A 21,382-nucleotide genomic window follows, 5' to 3' on the forward strand; every position below is an offset into this window, starting at 1 on the left:
CTGACCCACAACTAGCAGAAGCGAAATGTCATTCATCCAAAGCAAGCAAAAATATGCAAGTTTGCCCAATTTTTGCTGGTCACAATTCAGCTTTTCTCTGATGGGACTGTTTTGTCACAGCTGTTCTATTGAAGCCCACAGAGCTGTCATGTGACAACTACCACCAGCTGGGAGGGGCAGAGGGTTCTTGCACAGCCCTCTAAGGGAAGAAACTCGCAACTGTCAAGCCACATGGGTTTCGTGCATTCTGAAGTAAAGCTATGCTCCCAACTTCCTCTCTTGCATTTGAACTTGAATCCCGTCATAGAAGTAATTTGTTCATTATAGTTCTGCCTCTTTTTGATTCAGACTTTAATCCAAATTCTACTTACCTGGGAGTAAGCCCTATTTAATTCAATATAAGCAACTTCTGAGTAGACATGGTTACGAGAGCAGCGTTAGGCACATCAGAGGAGCAACACTCTGGTGAACAGGTCATGAAGTTACTACTGAAGTGTTTCTTGCTCATATACCGTATTTAAGTGAAATTGTATGAGTACACATATACCAGGCATGGCTGCGAATGCAACTCTCCTTGCTACCGGGGCTTTGCAAATACTTGCATATATTTAAAAGGTTAAGATTGTAAATACTTCCCTGTACAAATAAGAGCCTACGCAAGTCATCAGGTAGGGAATCTGTTTTCTTCTTCTTCTTCTTCTTCCCTTTTCAGACCACCAACAAATGAACAAGAAAGGCAGGGAGGCTTTGAAACACTTTGAGTGTCTTAGTGCTGCTGTTACCCTCTGTCAAACTAATTAATACTTGTCTTGATTACATGTCAGAGCACTCCTTTGGAAAAGCGGAAGGGCCCTATTAGTTTATAGCCTGCAATTCCTCCTGAGGAAGCCCAGGGCTCCATGATCCGATTTTGAAACATGCTGTTCAAAAAAGTGATTTGCACCACTTTGAGAAGCATGGTCTGAAAGATTTAGATCTAGCTGCAGAGTTTTGAATGTAACAGGCAATATGAGTAGCTAGCTGCCTGCCCGCCTGTTCACACCCCTCCAAATATATAAAAAGCTATCTTTGAAGACCAGTGAATATGCCTAAATATTTTATGTAGGTTATAGCCTTTGTGGACTTTTTTTGTGAGGAGACATTAAAACTTATCATGTTACTAGATATATCTGGGAGGGGGGGGATAAGAAGACAGTTTTTGTCATGTGAGGAAGAAAGAAGAAAGGCTCACTTCCACTCATAAAGTTAAAAAGGTGCGGCTTTCACTATCGGGAAAATAAAACCCAGCCCGCATAGATCCTGGTATCAAGCAGATAGCATTTTCACAATGAATATTAATAACAACAATAAAATCAGTTTAATGCTAACTAATTAAGCAGCAGTTAGACTTTGTAGGCTGTCAAATCTCTCCTCCGACAGAAGCATAGCTGTCAAGTTCTCCCTTTTTTAAAGGGAAATTCCCTTATACTGAATAGGCTTCCTCGCAAGAAAAGGGAAAACTTGACAGCTATGAACAGAAGACATGACTTTTTCTGGAAAATAAACTGTATAGTTTGACACATTATTCTATTGTATCAACCTATTTCACTGTATTGCTCTTACACTGAATTTTAAATCAACATTTAAAATTATGCTAGCCTCAAAATATGCCATACAATGCATTTCTAATACAGTGGAACCTCGGTTTATGAACACCTCGGTTTATGAATTTTCGGTTTACGAATGCCGCGGACCCATCTGGAACAGATTAATTCACTTTCCATTACTTTCAATGGGAAAGTTCACTTCAGTTTATGAACGCTTCAGTTTATGAACAGACTTCCGGAACCAATTGTGTTCATAAACCAAGGTACCACTGTATATAAAAATGGATAGTCCTACTGTTAAATGGCTAACCTGATTAGAAAATTAGGCTAATTTAAAGAATTGATGTAGTGTTTAGAACAGGGGTCCCCAGACTTACCGCGCAGTGGGCCGGTGCCCGCCGCGCCGACCACGCGGCGGGCCGGAGGGCAGGGGAGTGCGCGCGCAGCAGGCCGGAGGGCGGGGGAGTGCGCGCCCGTGCGCATGCGCACACGCACACGGGCGGGGGGAAAATCGCCGAAAATCACTTGTGCGCATGCGTATGGGCCTTCCCCGACCCGGAAGTGCATCGGAAATGACCTCTTCTGGGTCGGGAGAGGCCCATACGCATGCGCAAAAAGGATTTTCGGCGATTTTTTGCTGATTTTTCTGATCGTCGCCGCGCCGCGCGCCGTAAGAGCGGGCGGCGGCAGCGGGCGGCGGGGGTCGTCGCGGGCCGGATTGGGAGGCCGATTGGGCCGCATCCGGCCCGGGGGCCGTAGTTTGGGGACCCCTGGTTTAGAATATAGTGGGGAATTATTATGTCTTATAGCAAAGGGCAAGCCTGGTTAAATAGGTAGTGAATCCAACCTGAGTGTTTTCAAAATGAATATGCCCTGCATGTCCACACCAATATTACAGTAAAAAAAGATGACATCACAGTTGATTTAATTTAAACAGAACATAAACAAAACTGCATATTCAAGATAGTTTAATATGTATTTTCTGAATTAGAAATATCACTTTCCTAAATGAAAATTACTAGTGTAATGACTCATTTCTCCCCCAATCACTTAATTACATTATTTACACATATAATACAGATTGTAGCTCAAAACATTATTAAAATAAAACGTTTAATAGATACAAAGGATCTCTTTCCCCATAACATAGCTTTAGAGGGTGTCCAAACACCCATTTAAAAGTAATTTTCTACTAGCATTAAGCTATTTAAGTGCAAACCATCTTTTTTGGGGGGGAGAGGGGAACCTCTATGATTGCAGCATCCATCTTCCTGAATTACATTTATTAAGCCAGAAAGTAATGACTTTCATTTTCCATGAGAGCATTCTAGACTAACCATTGCTGGATTAAAAAAAATCAGTGCAAAAAACCCCAACAATTAAGTTCTAATTTATATAACCATTAAACTTATTCAGATTTAACAAACATTTTGTTTTACAGAGAAACTGGAAAATATATACTATTTTTAACTGCAACACCAAAAGAAGTATTTTTTTTAAAGCAAAAATCTTCTTTCGGCCATCAGCCTAAATATTAGCTGTAAAAAGAATTCATTACATTATTATTTTTGTAAAACACTATGTGATTCACATAACTCCAAGTTTACACTCTGCCTTTAAGAATTTGTGGTGCTCCCTGGCTGAACAGCAGCTCCTGGTTCCATTGCCATTACTTCTTGTTCTGTGTTCAAAGATTTGCTAGCAGAAATGTGATGGCTATACTACAGTTCCACTTGGAGAATTGGCCTGGTTTGGGGATGGCAATAAACCCTGCAAACAAAGCAATTTGCATTAATCCAGCAAGAGAACCGAGCATTTAGTTTTCTAAACAGTTCTATATATATCTGTAGACTTTAAGTGCACCGTGGCATTTGCATATTATGACTTCAAAGTGATAGATCACATTGTTTGAACGTCTTAACATGAACGATTTCGCTCCTTATGTAGCAGTTTAGTTCAAAGTAACTTGTAAGATGTAGATCATAATTAGAATTTCAGGGGTGCAGCAGCTGTAATATGTTCCAGCAAGCAAGGAATATGGTTGCAGCTTTAAAATGAACATGAAATACCCTAGATTCAGGTAGGTAGCAGTGTTGGTCTGACGCAGTAGATATATATACATAAAATAAACTGCCCAGTAGCACCTTAGAGACCAACTTAAGTTTGTCATTGGTATGAGCTTTCGTGTGCATGCACACTTCTTCAGATACACTGAAAACAGAAGTCACCAGACCCTTATATATAGTGGGAGGGTGGGGAGGGGTATTACTCAGAAGGGTGGTGGGAATGGGTGATTGGCTGATAGGTGTGGTAAACCTGTTGATGACTGTTAACGACTGCAATTGGTCCTACAGGAAAAAGCAAGGGGTGAGATGTCCAAAAATTGCAGTCATTAACACAAGTCATTAACATTGCAGTCATTAACCCAGATAACATACGTCCAAGCAGCTCTGGAGGTTATTGGGTGGCTATGTCAGCTATTCGGTCCAATCCTGGATTTTCTATGTTGGATTTCTTATCTGAAAAACCATGGATTAAAAGAATAATATTTAGGGAAGTTTTTAATCTGTGATATTTGATGTATTTTAATGTTTGTTGGAAGCCGCCCAGAGTGGCAGGGGAAGCCCAGCCAGATGGGCGGGGTATAAATAATAAATTATTATTATTGAATTATTACAACAGGTTTACCACACCTATCAGCCAATCACCCATTCCCACCACCCTTCTGAGTAATAATACCCCTCCCCACCCTCTCACTATATATAAGTGAGTATATCTTCAGTGTATCTGAAGAAGTGTGCATGCACACGAAAGCTCATACCAATAACAAACTTAATTGGTCTCTAAGGTGCAACTGGACTTTTTTTAAAAAAATAAATTAAATATCTTTCTATTAAGTATCCTGATAAACTTGACTAAGTGGGTTTTAGTCCACAGAAGCTTATACCATAGTATGTGTTCGTTTTTAATAGACCCCAGGAATCTTGATTATGACCATAATATGATTAGATTTTAGCTCATGTCTTACAAAACTTGAGCTATCCTATTAAAAACATAAAGTCAGTGAGCTACAGGGCACAGGTTACGATCAACATGTATCTCTCTCCTTTGCTGTATGCACCTTGCAACCATAAGACACAAGTACCATTCACGAACAATCATCTCAGGTGGGGATGCTTATTCATGAGGGGCTCTTCAGCCAGATGTTTCAAAGTGCAAGCAGGAGCCCCTCTCAGCCACTGTATCTATGCCAAGGAAAGATGCTGCAGCCTATTGTTTCCTGGATGCAGAACTGCTGGCTGGGGGGAATTTTACCCTGCTTTTTCAAATGACATAATGGACCCTTCCCAGCTTGTGGATCTGCCCAGCAAACAGAACCAATATTGCTATGTCAGGCACAGACATCGCAGGGAAGCAACCCTTTAAAAGGAAATCATTTCCTCCTAATGAAACCCACAAATGGAAGACTAACAAGCAACTGCAGCCAGTGGTTGCTGCAAACTGCGCTTGCAGTGAACTCTCACATTTCCAACTAGCATTTTTAAAACTGAGTTTTAAACAGAGGGAAATGCTCATTTCATATTTAAGTTGCAGCTCACTAAGCAATAGTTTCTCCATTCAGAAACTGATCAGCAAGGCTAGCAAAACTGGCTTTAGAGATACAGTTCTGAACATTTCTCCACTACACCGCTCCCCTAACAGATACACTGGCAACTACACCTAACTTGGGTGCTTGTTTTTTAGTTTAGTTTTTTTAAATTGTTCCACTTTAAGTATGCTTAGGGGGAAATCCCTCATTTTGAATACTTTGTTTTGCAGGTATTTTTCTTACCTGAATATTGTGAAATTTAGGTTGGCTTAAGATCCAAGTCCAATTGTAATGTAGAATTAAGTCTTTGGAATCTACAGGAGCTCTTTTGGGGGTCTGACCCAAATACTGAGAAAGCACTATGAAAGAGAAGTATACTCCTTTCTCTAGATAACAGGTTGGACAAAAGTGCCCGGCTTTGGAGAACACAAGCTACCCAGACGAGAACCTGGCCTGATATTTTCATCTCTTAAAAATGTCTAAACCAAGTTTATTCAAGATGACATTTCAGGTAGCAGCACAGACAGACAGACAGACTTAGCTCCTCCGGGTGCACTAGGGTATAATTCAAAGTGTCTTCATTTTAAGCCCAGTAGCCTAACCACTGTTTCGGTAGGCATGCACTTTTCATAATATAGTGTTATGCACAACATAGTCTGGCATACTCCACACCAAACTTATGTCCCACAGAGAAATGTGTAAAACTGCTGAGTTCAAAATGGGAAAGGAGTCTTTAAGAAAACACCACTTTGAATAAAGAGTGTAGCATTAGCTAGAAACAAGAGGCAGGAAAAGTAGCAAACAAAGGTGAAGTCAGATCTAAACCATCTGCACAAACTTGCCATGTCATAGGAGTGACGGCCCCAAAGTCGGATTCAATAGGAAAAATAAATCCTAATGGACAACCCTTAACCAACGTAGTTAAAAAACACGGGCTGTTCTGTGGCTGATATCTGTATGGTCACTATATTCTTTACGTTTCTCAAACATGTCAATATTAATAAACAAATTGCTTTACTTGGTTACGCCACAGGTCCAAATTATCAGTATCATCCAACATCAATTATTTACTGTTAACCCAGGTGTTCATATTAGAGTTTGACAACAAAATTTGACTTAGTCGACAGATGTAGGTAGTGGGCTCTCAGCTGAATTGGTGGGGATCACTTTTCACTACCAAAGTCCCCATGGTTCATGCCTTGTTTTCATTTCTGCACATTTTCATAGCTCTTCAAAGCCACCGTTTCTTCTCATCTGTCACTGCTGGGGGGCAGGGGACGAGAGAAGTGGGAACATGTCCCCATTTCCAAGGCAGCTGGACCCATGATCTCCTATGGTGTGGTTGCACACGATCCCATTGAAAAAATGTAGTGCAGAGCAAATACATTTATATTTGGATATGGAAGTGTACTCAAACATATATCCCTAATGCAAAGGTGTGTTTGGATGGGGAAATAGTCTTGAAAAATTGTCAGAGGTGTGTAACTTTCAAAACAATTTCTTTTAGCACTAGTATACAGCCTCTGAATGAGCAAGTTCTAATTGGTTGGCTGTGAGCAGCTAAGCGGACTCAGAGCTCTGGACTAAGAGCAGCTGATTTCTGTGACCTGTATGATTATGAAGCAATTACATCTATTTGCTGGATTTGCATAATATGTTCTGCTTCTGCCAGGCATGGAAAACAGCAAGGGGTTTCAGGGCACTGAAACATGACTCCTCAATATCTTATTCATCCAGCATTCTGGCTTCTTAGAACTTCTATGGCATGTACCCATTCAAAACTATCTATGGAACTTTAAATGCCGGAAGTGTGTCCTTTTCAAATAAAGCAATGAAAACAGGGAACATCATAGTCTAAACTTTGCATAAGATGGGTTAAGTATGGGGGGGGGGAGGATTCAAAATATGACAGTTGTCCATTGGTCCAAGTATTCTGATTAACAGCAGCTCTTTCCCGGTTCTACTTGTTAAAATCCAGTTTAAATTCTTTAACTGCAGGTGCTTGCCAGTGAATCTAGAATCTTCTGTATACAAACACCATGGACTCTCTCCAGGGCTGGCCCGATCATTAGAGGAAGTGAAGCATCCACCTCAAGTACCTGATTTTGAGTATCATTAAAGAGCAGGAAATTGCGGCTTATTCTTTTTACTGCCAGGAAGAAGTGCTTGAAGGATTTTCTTCCTCAGCTGCCAAAATAAATTGGCCTTGGGTACTATGTACCTTGAAAGGGGGTATTTGATGCTCCATCGGGCAACAACATATCTAGAGGAGACCCAGTTTGCAACTGAGCTATGGACTTTTGCTTGCGGAGCACACACAGTTGCTAAGCCCAACTTTAATGATTCACTTTTTCTCCTACAGCCAGTTGCCAGTAATAGATCCATTAGCCATAAGTAACTAAGAATGAAACATCTATGTTCAAAGGCAAATTGGGCAGTCTTTGGGAAGTGTTAGTTCAGCAAGAGTTGGCAAAATTTTAATGATATTCTAATTGTCTTCTATTACTCTTTCTGAGTTCTAAGCTGTTCAAGCAAACAAATGGTGACTCCCGTCAGCACAAAGCTGTTTAATAATATAAAAATGTCCTTCAAAATTATCTAAAACACTTGGGCCTGGGTCCAGAGAACTACGTGACTAATTTGACACCCAGAGGACTTTTGTATTGATCAGTCAGCCCCCCCCCCACCACAGGCCTGTTCAAGGAGCATTTAAGTATAAAGAACTTCTCATACTCGATACTTTTCAAGCTGCTTAGCCAACTAGCTCAAATACTGTGTGCGGCCTCCATTCACTCCCCGCCCCCAAGTACAGCAGTTTAAGCTGTGGAACCCTAGGGTGTTAAAATATTATTGTAGCTCCATTTTGCTTCCAATAATAATAATAATAATAACAACAACAACAACAACAACCCAACAAACGTTATGGGTTACAACTCCCACATTCCTGACCATGCTGGCTGGGGCTGAAAGATGCTGGATCCCAGCAATAGCTGTAAGACCCCCCAATTATCTAATTCTGTTAAAGCTAGAAGTAGGACATTTCAGCTCTGTAGTAGTAAAGAGTTTGAAAAAGATCACTACTTGAAGCCTGTGTGTTCTATTATTCCCTTGTGGGTATTTTTTGGTATTGTTTCATCTGTTTCTGGATAGTGCAGGACTCTGGAGAAGAGTTTGATTTAAACCCAAATAGGAACAGACTTTTCATTTATTATAGTGTAGATCATTCCTATTTAATATGTATTTCTCCCCTAAATTTCCCAACCAGTAAAGAATCAAAATATAGTGCCTTGGGGTAAAGCCGACATCTTAGCTGGTATGCCCCAAGTATACAGATATATCAGGGATCAAATATATCTTGGCTTTGGGGGGCTTAGGAAACAAAAACCATCAACACTATATAATAGATGGTTTTCTTATAAAATGACCTCGACCAGCTTCAACAAAATCTATTACATGCATATCTCAGTCACACGTAGGAAAGAAAGGAAGCTTAGCAGAGAAATTGTAGAATAACTGAAGACAGGTTTTCTGTAGGTCTCACACATACTATATGCAAATCAATGAATTTTCACTGGCCCAACTTTCCATGGTTATTACATAAGCATTCCTTTAAAGTAATCATTTACCCGATAGAATGAAAAGGTAGCCGTTTCTCTACCAAATATAACAAGTAGGGCATAATACAATTTGATTCTCTTAAGGTACCATCCTTAAGTCTAAGGAGGGAATCTAGCTGCTCTATTTTTTTCCTTTTTGTTTGCACATACATTAGGGTGTTTGAAAGGGTTCATCTACCATCCGCAGATGGGGAACAGGATCATTCCCTAGTTTGCTTTTAAAGAAAACTGACTGTTTCAGAAGGGTTGTACAAGGAAACTATCAAAAAGAAAGCCAACTATGATCAATATAAAATATTTCTTTTCGAAAGCTTGGCACATCAAGACAGGAAAGTGTTCTTCAGAATGATTCAAGTATTTTTCTTGGGCAAGCAGACTAAGTTGAAACAACATTGCTTCTATGCAAATACTCAGGGAGGAAACCAGTACCTTGCATAACACACTGCAACAAATATTGAGACAGTGAGAGCCAAAGCTACCCGACAAACAAAAAAGACTGCTTTCTTTAGGCACAATAAAAAATAAGCTATTCCATTCAAGACTGGTTAACAATGGTGAGCACTATGAAATGCACTTAGGGGGTGCAGGGGGAGGCAGAATCGCCAAAATTTGCCTGCCTCCCATTCATCTGATGTATCACTTCTGTCAGAAGACTTCACTGGACAACACCCAAACTCTTTACAGAAATTAAGACTGCATAATCATAATTGATTTAAATAAAAGTTCTTCTTCCATTCTTCTTCTAAAATATATCCACTTTCCCTTTTGCAACAGACTCTGCTTCTATCAATGAGACACTAAAAAGCATTTGACAGTAGTTGGGGCACCGTGCTCTAGTTTTGTGGGTAAGCCATGTCACTTCTACAAGGTCTATGCCAGGGGTACCTCACATGGTGCCTCCAGATGTTGCTGTGTTGCTTCTCCCATCATCACCAACCATCAGCCAGGCTGGCTTGGGCTGATGTAAGTGAGAGACAAATGACATCTGGGGGGCACTATACTGGTACCCTGAATATAGCAAACTTCAAGGAGCAATATCCTTCATATGTTCAAGGTAGGACCTCACACCAAGATGCGGTTACGGTTGCTAATTTAGCAGAAACTGCCATACCCACTGAGGAGCTGGTCTCTCTCGTCATGTTTGGAAGCCAAGTTGCCCGATGGCCAAAATTAGGGATGATCCGTTTAAAAATTATACCAGAGCCAGTGCAGAGAATCTTCAAATGCTGTTCCTGGGGAAAGCTATATGCTGAAAGTCAGATTAGATGCCAGGCTTCGAATGAATATGATCTTGCTGTGACACAGACTCTGTACCCGAAGTCAGTGGTCATATAACACTTCAGCAAGGACAGCTCCACCACCACCCCTTTTCATTCTGTGTTTTCATAAAGCTCGGGGAGGGGGATCACTGCTAGATTTAAAGCCACTTTGGTGCACAGAGGCAAATGGGCAGGAATCAAAGGAATTGGGTAACTAGAAAGTAAAGTAACCGAACTGTAGCAGGAAGTGTGGCTTTGGAAACCAAGTTGGGAGGTGGATTTTTAAGTCCATATTCAAAGGTCCAGTCGGGGGAAGATATCTTCTAGCGACACTACCTTGCCTGATTCAGAAACAATTAAGAATACTTGCTTTTGGAGAGAGCACAGAACCAAGTGGTCTAACGAAATTTGAATTTACGTTTGCCAGCAACATCCTGCAATATCAGCAGCCTACATGGCCCAAATGGATACACAAACACTTGAGAGTTGCATGAATCTGTGTTTAAAGGTAGCCTTGGGTTGTCCTTTTATGCACTTCATTCTGGTGAGCAGCACCTAAAGCGCTTGATAAACAAAAGAGCTCCTGTAGAATCCAAAAGGCATCAATTCTCCATTCCATTGGTTGTTTAATGGATTTACATCATCATCTTACCTCCTCCCACAATTCCGTTATTTAAACTAGAAACACCCATTTTAACCACGCCCACTGCATATTTTCTCATTTAAGTAATATAATAATCCAGTAAGGTATCTATGACAGTTCAAATGGACATGGATTTTGACAGATCGATATAAGTAAGTCAAAGCTAACATCTGGAAACTGTACAAAATAAAGAGGTTGTACATTGGTCATTTATAAGAATGGCAGTTATAGAGGCAGCAGTTTCATGGTGGCCATTTTTTGTTCAGGAATATGCTTCTTCCTGCATAGGAGAAGTCTTAACTGCGGCAGATCAATATTAGAACTTCAGGCATGAGAAGCACTATTGACAGTTATCTACATTTTACAGTTCAGTCACACTTTTTATTTAATGTCAGTATACAGAGGACAACCCCAGTAAATTATTCTGTAATGTCAAGTATTTAGTAGGGTTCTTCAGCTGAAACAGTGACATAAAACGCTAAAAAATAAGCAGTATGAAACAAACATGATTTTTTAAAATTATAAATATAACAATACTTATTAAAGCTTCATTATTATTGCAACAGTCAATTTAGTTTTAACAATTTGTTATGTTAGAAAGGCTCTTATGAAATTTATTCAAGTTGTCAAGAAATTAGATGGACGTTTATAAAGAAAATACATATGAATTTTACTGTTGATTTTCCCCCACTATATCATTACAATTTTGTACAGGATCACCTAACGTGTCGATCTTAACAAATTCATGTATACAGATTTCATAAATGCAGGAAAAAGTCTCGCTTTTAAACTTTACACAAGTTATGTGACAGTAAATTAGCTGGTTTTCTTTCTTTAAGAACACAAGCAGGCCAGCAGTTATTCTAAATGCAAATTTAGTAGCTTTAACGTGGTAGGAGGAGACATATACAGTCTTTTCAAGTACATAACTGAGTTCCAAAAGATCAAGCATTTCTGAAAAGTCTTTAGTAAGAATCTTTCCCTCCTAATCTGGACACCCACATAATAAGGCAATTACTCTTTCCTGGCTTCACAGAAGTAACTGGCCCACTCTCAACTGGGCAGCTTCTTAATGTGGTGTACTAAGCCAACACCAATCCCGAGAACTTTGCATGGCAATATTTCAAGGAATCCCATCTCCTGTTTGCAGTGTTTATGGTTCAATATATTTCATTTTATATCATGGCAACCTCAAAATCAAGAACTGATTTAGCAATTCCTAACCATCCCTGAATTTAAAATTAAGTCAAACGAAATAAGATAGTACTGCCCAACAGCACTTTATACTTCAGTTCAAACAAAATGAAATGCCCTTTGCCAATGAAGATTTAGTAGTAAACGTGACGTCTTCCCATGCCCAAATAGCAACACAAAATGTCTGTTAAAACAGCAATGATAGAACTCGTTTAAACATGATGCTGTACTATATAGTTCCTGTTTATTGGAAAACTAAAGGACGTTCTATAATTTAAATCTAGATTTTTTTCCCTGTACAATATAGTTCAAATAAATATTCTAAATTTCATGTGCATTTTGTTGTACAAAGTGGTAACACATTTTCTCAGCCAAGGTACGGTATATGCTGCCATTTCACTCAACTACTGTATTCATTTGCAGTTGTCCACTCTTTCTTACCATGAGTTTTCCGGTTAAGTAGTGGCAGGTTCCCCTGAAATCACAAGGGGTTGTAGATCAGGGATAAAGATGCCGTGGCCCTACAGGTTTTGCTAGACTGCAGCTCCCAACATCCCCAGCCATTGGCTCTGCTGCATAGGGGCTGATGGGAGCTGCAGTCCAGTAACACCTGGAGGGCTGCAGATTAGCCTGCTACTGAAAGCAACACCTCAATGTGTGACAGTAGCACTGCAAAAGAAATGCAAAAGCTTTCCTGCCATCTCTGCCATACTATGTAATCAGGAAGGAAATGGCCGAGAGATAGATAAGCAGTTTTGTCTTTCCCAGTAGTGCAGCATATATATATATATATATATATATATATATTACAAAGCCATTACTGAGGAGTTTTGTTTCCTGTAAAGTAGTTTCTCCCACAAATTAGTACAGTTTTAAAATTGTTGCTGCGGTAGGCAACATGGGCTTGTCCCACGTTTTCTGCTGAACATGGTACTTTAGACCTGAACTCGTGTTTAAGTAGCGTTTCAAAAGAGAAAGGAGTTAAGGAAGCTCAAGACATGGTGCAAATGCTACACGGAGGTCATAATGCTTATAGCATAGCTCTTCTTGCTCGAACCCGGCAGTGAGTCTGTCTGTGCGCTATGGCGGGGGTGGGGGGTGAGGGGAGATATTGTCCAGTGACATCGGCAGGGCTTCCTTTCTCCCCTATGGGTCTCTGGAGACTCCAGTCTAGCCCAAGTATCAGCCAGACAAAAGCTGCTTGTTCTAAGGATGGACTGTCCGTACCAGGGATGGGTTAGCCTGCGGCCTTCCAGGTGTGGTCAGACTACAACTCCCATCACCCTCTGCCATGATGGCTGAGGATGAAGGTAGCCCAATACGAATCCCGCAGGTTGCCCACTCCTGCCTATTCAAACCCTGTTCTTCTCAAGGAAATAACATTTGCTTTCCCGACTGCATCAGCCTGGCAGACAGACAGGTGAGGAAGGAAAAAGATAGGGTTGGCTCAGTAGCAGTGAGGTTTCAGACTGCACAACTGGTTGAGTCTTCTGGCCCATTTGCTCCTCAAACTGGAAGTTTGTGACCCTTCTTTCCAACTGAGATCCTCTGCCAAAGGGTGGGTGGAAAACAAATTCAGCAGAGGTAAAGGGCAATGGAAGTAGTTTTTGAGGAGTAGCAGCTTTAAACTCTTTAAAAGCTACGAAACTAAACTATAGGCAAGACTAACATATGCAGTGTATAACCCAAGGGAAAGAAATATGTTACCATGAGTGTTTTTGAAGACTCATTAAATAAGTATAAAGTTTAATAAGTGCTCTCCTATAGAACGAAAATGGTGCTTATTAACACCTTTCTGGAACAAAGACTTTCTTGGCCAGAGCCATGTAAACATATCACCTAACTTGCTAATTTAGGCCAGCTGAGTGAGCTCACCGACTGCAAAAATAAAGCATAATAATAATTTGAAACCCATTCTAAATAAACACATCCTAAACATATGGCATTTACATCAGTGTGTGATATTAGTTTTCAAAGACCTAGTGAACAACATCAGCATGAAACTTACCTTTAATTAAAGATTTCCGCATTGGCCAAATATAGAAATCCTAGCTTTTGGTACTGCATACTTATCTCTGAAATATTTGAAATGTGCTCCAAATCAAATTGTCATTTGCGTGCAAGTTACAACCTGTACTGGTTAAACACAACTTCTTTGCAGAATTTTTACTTAATAGAAATGCAAGTAGCCAAAGGGTGAATGTTAAGTTACTTTAGCATATACTAAGCAGAGGGGCTTGGATAGCTACCAACGATAGCTCAGCAATGCACATCTGCAAAATTACCTTCAAAACTGTTTGACCCCTGGCACAGAAATACACACATTTCCATGATTTTAGCACTTGGGAACATAGAGAGTTTTGTCCTTTATCCTTACCATTTGCTTTCCCCCACACACAAAAAGCAATGCCACATTTTTTCCAGATTGTCTATCCAAGATAAGGCATACAGGTGACATTACATACCAGAACATGTTTGATAAGATTTCACTTAAAATATCCAATTATTACATATTTTAGAGCTGTGAATCCTTACAGTCAAAATGGACATTAATGTCTACTAGAAGAGCGTCTGTGTTAATTTTGTAAAACAGATGCACTTCAGAAACTCTCAACAACACTTTCCAAGTTTTGGAAGATTTAGGAACCAAGTTTAGGAACCTTCAGGAAGATCTCCAGAAAGATAACCAGCTGCCATTTAGGGTCTTTTGCTGGTTTATCCATCATTGGCAGAGATCAAGAGAACCCATGTGTGCACTTAAAGCATTCTAATGCACACATTGGACTTCCCAAGTCTTTGCTTGCAGCTCTAACCCCTCACACAGTGTTGGGTTCTGAATTACAGGACCCCCCCCTTATTGGTTGCTTTTGGGGGAGCCCCCTCTGAGAAGAGCAAGCCAAAATCAACCAAATTGCATGCCCAAAAGCCACCTCAAAAGTCTTGGAGCTTGGCCATAGCCTGCAAATTGCCCATGAGTATTTGAAGGCAAAATAATTTTTATCAGTAGAAAGTACTAAATATTGAATAAATAATTTCAGTTTCTTAACATGAAAGAAGACATCACTAGTGCCGCATTTTAAGCCTGTGGATTTAATGAAAAATGCATGAATTAAAAATACTTTTAACACAAACGTTCTGTAAAGTGATTAGGGGGTAGAAATGAGTAAGGGATACAATTCACTAGGAAGCTTTTTTTTTTTAAAAAAAAGTGACCTTACATATTTGGAGAAGATTGATATTAAAGATCAGAATATTACAATGTATATTTAATACCAAGTTTATTCAAATTTTAAATGGCGACACTAAAAACTGCTATTGAGATGATCACCGAAGGAGAAGGAGACTAACTTTTGGAAAGGAAAAAAAAAAGTGAGAACAGACCCTGTTTTATGGATTCCTGTCAGAATAAGTGTTTCAACTTCAATTTGCCCAGAATGCGTCTTATGCAAAGCTACAGCTTACCCAAGCTGCAACCAATCAGATATCCTGAATGCCCTTACAATTCTACCCTCACTAGTTGATTTTTTTTTTTTAGATTTGTCTGAATCATGTTATACAAAAATAGCTTTTGAAAATATAGGAAAACTATCACGGACACTTTGGATACACAACACTTCTCCAGCTGGAAGGCAACTGTATTTCAAAAGAACTTTACCTGGGCCAGACACTTCAAATCGTTCAGAAATATGGCATGCAGTATCCAAAAGTATGGCTCTGAGGAAATAATCTTTTCTTTTTACATTAAGCATAAAGAAATTTTTTTATATTCAACATTCAGTTATGTTTTGAGAAAAAACTACCTATTCAAGTTCTACTTCTTTGACGCAGCATTAAGGGTTAAAACTTACCACTTTACCAGGCCTTGCCCATGTGCAAATAAATCCCTCCTGACAAGCAGTGACTATACAGTCTTCAAGAAAAATTAACACAGTCAGTCTTTCGTGTGCTATCTTTTTACAGATAAGAGGCTCTAACAAAGGAACCTCCTCCATTCTGGGACACAGGGGCGTTCCCAAAGTTTTTGCTGGGTCTGTTTTGGTTTTAGTAACTAGGTTCAGTTTGTCACTGCTCTTACTAGATATATGTCCCATACTATGGTTCCGCTTGTGGTCTTTTTCATGGTGCCTCTCCTTCCGATCATGTAGTGATAAGGTTGCAAACTTGCTAACGCCAGAGGCAATGGCGCCGTCCATGACACTGCTTTTACTGCCAGAATTGGAGACGGCAGAATGTGGAAGGCTATTGGACCGTGGAAGAGGAGGGGGCACAGAGTTCCCAGGTGTTGTGATGCTGTTTCCGTTACTGCCTGGATTAGCTCCACCGCTTCCTGCAGGTGGGCTGGTTGCATTCATGACATTTGTGTGTGTCCTTGCTCTCGAGAGGGGTTGGTGTGGGAAGAGGATATCTTCTGTTAGGTCCCATAAGCATAGCTGCGTGTCCTGGCCCACTGAACCAAACCTGTATGTTACACTCACTGGACGACTTTCCGTAGAGTTCCTTTTAGATAGCCTAGACTGCGTGCTGTTTGCCCGATCCCTTCCGAAATGAAGAAGGTCTTGGAAGTCCTCGTCGCTGCCGCTAAATTCCATTGGATCGCTTTCTTCTACGCTAGTGGTATATGGATCAAAGGCCACGACGCTGACCCAGGATTTGTGTCCGTGGCCTCTAGCTATCACTCGGCAGTCCACAAAAGACCAGACAGTCACTAAGTCATCTTCTCCGCCTGTTACGATGTATTTGCCATCGGGACTCCAACATGCGCACAGCAGCCCTCCAAAGTAGCTTTTCATTGTACCGTGCAACTCCACAGAATCAAAGTTAAATACACGAAGAAAGCCATCCTGGCTTACACATGCCAAGAATTTCCCATCTGGGGAAAAAGCAAATTCGTTCAGGGCCCCCTCACCTACTGTCCATTTAAGCAAAGGGTTTCTTGTGGATTTGCTCTTGCATGTATGGACTGCAAAACTTTCTCCTTGTTTAAGTAGCTGATAGTGTGGGGCTGTGGTACCACAACTGTGTTCCACGTTATACAAGTACATATTGCCACTGGAATGAGCTACTAGGAAGAGGCTTTCTGAACCAGGAACCCATTTTACACAAGTTACTCTGGACTTGTCTATTAGTCTCTGGAAAACAAAGGAAAGAAGGTACACATCAGAGTCATCTCAGTTTTGATTTTTCATTTAATAAGGTAATTAATTTTCTGCCAGTTGGCATTTAATACACAGAGTTATTCTACTTGCAGAAAACAAGCTTATGGCTACTTCAGTTATAAGCTACTGTGTGTTTTTCTTACCCAATGTAGATCTGGAGTAACATTGCAATGGTCAGCATGATTTGTGGCAAGCCTCCCTTAACACAGTTCAATGGAAAAAAGAAAGTCAGGCTGCGTACAATCTGTGAAGAACTTACTCATCAAATCTGAATCTGACATAGATTTTTTGGGGGGAGGGGACGGGACCCTGAAAAGACAACCACTGAATTCGTCCTTGGAAAAAGGAACTTTGTTTTAAGGATCCAGAAGAGAAGAAGCAATTTAGTGGAATAATGGGACCACTTTAGGTATTATAGTTCTACCTTACTGAAGTGAAAATAGGAAGGAAGCAGAAGTTATTTCAACAAAAATAATGGCAATTGCAAAGTATGCTCAACTTAAAAAAAATTCTTTGACAGTCTGGACCTAGGATGGGGAAGAGAAATCTAGTATATGGGCAAGTTAAAAATCTTTGAGCCACTTAACAAATACTCCATTGCTTTTGTGTAGAAGATATCTAGACATTCAAGGTAATTAGTTACAATAGATGGAAGAGATTTTCAGTTGCAGATTCCACCTTCCAATTACCTGTGCTGGGCTTCTGTGAACAACCAATGCAATTTGGCCTGTGGGTTCATTATCTTTAAGTGATAGTAATGGCACTTCTGTGGATTTTATCATTATTCTGCCAACCTAAGCCATTCAAGCATCACAACAAAAAAGGGAAGAAGCAAATAACAGTAATACCAGGGGTTGTTTTTTTTTTGGCAACCAGCTATAAAACTAAATATCCTTTCCTCTCTGGAATACTGTCTTCAACTGGGATATAACTTATTTTATTTATTTAACCAAAATTTATGATACAAGACTTTGCCACTAGTACAGTGATGCAAAGGCTGCTCACTGAGGGAAAACACTATAATTTCAATACTCCCTGGAGATTATAGGGGCGGAAATCATCTAATTATGAAATGTGAAAACCCCATCCTAGAGTTCTTGCCCTGTCTTGTTCAATAAAGGATATACATCAACATGACAAATTGTGTACAATTCACAATATGTTAAATGAGCAGCTGTCACTAGAAAATGCTGGGATGGTCCAGAGAAGAGTCCATGGAAGGAGGCTGACAAATGCTGATTTTTCCCTCTGGGCTTATCCCTAATAATCTGGAGTCAGTACAAGCAAAGAAGGTTCGCATTTTCCCAGTGTGGGGGCGGGGGAGAGAGAGATGGTAATATTAATAATAAAGAAGAGAACAGGAAACTTTCCTTTTGTGAAATCCCTTACATTAAAGCTTATACTGGGATCCAAGCCCAATTTTCAGCAATTACCCCTCCCCACAGAAGATGCCAACCCCCCCCCCCAACACACATTTCCCCATCTCACATTGTTCTGGGGAGTCTTTTCTCACGTGAGCGGTAGCATGAGAAGATGAGAAACTCTCCTTCTGTAAGCATCCTTAAGTCAACTTATCATAGGATCCAAACTAGCAAATTTATAGTGAGATGCAGAGTTCTTTACTACTCGTCTCAGCAAACTTCAAAGGGAAAAAAACATGCCCAGCCCAAAGTCCACCACATTCTGTACTAAGGTGACCACTTTCAGGAATATGCCTCCTGGACCCCCAAAAAGTGAAACATTTTCAGCCAATGAAACAAAAGAAGGTTTTATAGGTCTGGCTGACATTCATGAGAACAGGACCCAACAAAAAAAAAACCCCAACCCAGTTTATATCCAGGGATACTCATCTTCTAGAATAATTCAACTGAGTCATAATCAATGTTAGACTTCCAGTTAACGATTTTACTGACACAGGTGCTAGAAATGCACAAATGTGTTTTGAATGTGTTTGCAACTACCGTACCTGAGTTGCTATAGCAAACTGCTGAGCATATTTATGACTGGATAGAAGACCTTTAAGCATCAGATTTTAGAGACTCACTTTAAAGTAGAATTTGTATTCAAATTAAATTACAGATCTCTCTACTTTAAAAATCTGGTAGCCAAACATTGCACCATCTTATGGTATACTAATCCTCAGCAAGTTAAAACAAAAAAATGCATGATATTTTTTATTTATTATTATTATTATTATCATCTATCATCATCAGTAACAAGGCATTAAAGCCAGTACAAAATTGTGGAACAAGGTTTGTGACTTACAGCTGCTCTCAGTGTTATATTTTCTTTACAAACCACTGCAATGAACGATAAACTATACCGAAAGCAAGTTGAAGCACATTTTGTCCAAACTGTGCTGATCCATCTTTGGAGAGCTGATGATCTAGGACAGCTAAGTCAGAGCACGAGACTCTTACTCTGAGGGTCATGGGTTCGAGCCCCATGTTGGGCAAAAGACTCCTGCGTTGTAGGGAGTTGGCCAAGATGACCTTAGAATCATAGAATCATAGAGTTGGAAGGGACCACGAGGGCCATCCAGTCCAACCCCCTGCCAAGCAGGAAACACCATCAAAGCATTCTTGACCACCTTCGTGGTCCCTTCCAACTCTACAATTCTATGATTCTGTTATCTTGCCTTGTATGCAGAAGGAGAACAAGGGGAGGTGTTTGGGCATAGTTGACTTACATTATGAATTACCCACCCCTCTAGAATAGTTACTTAGCAATCAAAAAATCACTTTCATGGTCCCAAAAAGTTTCATGGTTCCAAAACTGTGCTTCAACTTGCTTTTGGTATAGTTGCCCAAAACTGTCTTGGGCATACTAGCAAAGGCTAGTATGTATGTGTTCCAGTTTCACTGCACAGTAAAATACTTGAAATTGAGGAAAGCTGCAAAGCAGTAAGCTGTTCAAGCTAAGAAACCACTGAGTGCAACTCTCCTGAAGGAGCTCTTCGGATGCAGCTGTCCAAGCTCGAAGGTAAACCAAGAACTATTAAATTTATGTTCTGCAAATATGCAAGCTTTTAAGCATTAATATTAACTGAAATAGGTCTAGAGCAGGCATCCCCAAACTTTGACCCTCCAGATGTTTTGGACTACAATTGCCATCATCCCTGACCACTGGGCCCTGTTAGCTAGGGATCATGGGAGTTCTAGGCAAAAACATCTGGAGGGCCGCAGTTTGGGGATGCCTGGTCTAGAGCATTCCATATAACAGTTCATGCAATCATAGAATGGTAGAGTCTACCCATTTCAGCACTGTGTCTACTTTATTTATTTATTTTGCTGCCACAGGCAAAATTGTTGGGCCTTTGGGAGTCAGATTAACCCCTCAACCTGAGGGTTAGCCACCCATGGATTAGGAGGTGATACAGATGTAACGCAGCCCACAGTCGAAGTGCACTGCTATATACCATACAGTACTCCAGTCTTCTGACAATAAGCAAATGGTGAGAAATTGAGAGGGTGAGAAAAACCACCACCTCTTCCATAGTACAGTCCCTATCACAGAATGTGATATAAATGTGCTTTCCCACTTTCAAAGGCTTCCCCTAGTATCCCTCCAAGGTGACTATTTTCAAATGGAAAAACAAACATGCACATGGAGGGCTCATAAAAGAAAATAAACATAGGCATGCACCAAGATTACGGTATCCACTTACTTCCTCATTAAATAATTTGCTAGTTTCTTTTTTAATAGGATCTATTAGTTGCACCTGGCCTGCAGAGAAGCCCACTAGTAGAGAAACACTTTCTGCCGTGGCTGTTAAATGATTGAAGTCATGACACGTTGGTTGTGTTCCTTTGTATATCCTTTTATCTATTGGTTTACTCAAGTCAGCAGCCTGCAAAAAGATTGAAAATAAGATTAGCAATGAATATAACGGTACTCTAGTGTGCTCTACAATAGAACAAGCCTGATGTTTGTAGCAACTGTGGCAACAATGCAGGATTAAAACCCAGAGTGAGTTTAAAAACTAACTTTAAGTAAAATAAAAAAATTCCTTCAGTAGCACCTTAAAGACCAACTAAGTTTTTATTTTGGTATGAGCTTTCGTGTGCATGCACACTTCTTCAGATGCATGCACACGAAAGCTCATACCAAAATAAAAACTTAGTTGGTCTTTAAGGTGCTACTGAAGGAATTTTTTTATTTTACTTCGATCCAGACCAACACGGCTACCTACCTGTAACCATAACTTTAAGTAGACCATTTGGAAATCTATGCATCTATGCACTACCCAAAACAAAACCAGAGCAAGATGTAGCCAATGCTAATGTGTAGCAAACGAAAATACTGTTTTGAGAGTCCCAGATAAACCTTTTATACCAA

General features: G+C 40.2%; 1 protein-coding gene across 1 annotated transcript in view; it reads right to left on the reverse strand.

The window, feature by feature from the left end:
• Positions 1 to 2,335: 2,335 nt before the first annotated feature.
• WDR20 (WD repeat domain 20) overlaps positions 2,336 to 21,382 on the reverse strand; it is a 48,889-nt gene continuing 29,842 nt past the window's right edge. Inside the window, exons 2-4 of the mRNA XM_035105763.2 lie at positions 20,712 to 20,894; positions 15,737 to 17,017; positions 2,336 to 3,356 (exon numbers count right to left, since the gene is read on the reverse strand). Coding sequence (XP_034961654.1) covers positions 3,303 to 3,356; positions 15,737 to 17,017; positions 20,712 to 20,894 — 1,518 coding nt within the window. The 3' untranslated portion in view covers positions 2,336 to 3,302. The remainder of the gene's footprint in view (positions 3,357 to 15,736; positions 17,018 to 20,711; positions 20,895 to 21,382) is intronic.

This window comes from Zootoca vivipara, chromosome 1 (assembly GCF_963506605.1).
Source record: "Zootoca vivipara chromosome 1, rZooViv1.1, whole genome shotgun sequence".
Classification (NCBI taxonomy): domain Eukaryota; kingdom Metazoa; phylum Chordata; class Lepidosauria; order Squamata; family Lacertidae; genus Zootoca; species Zootoca vivipara.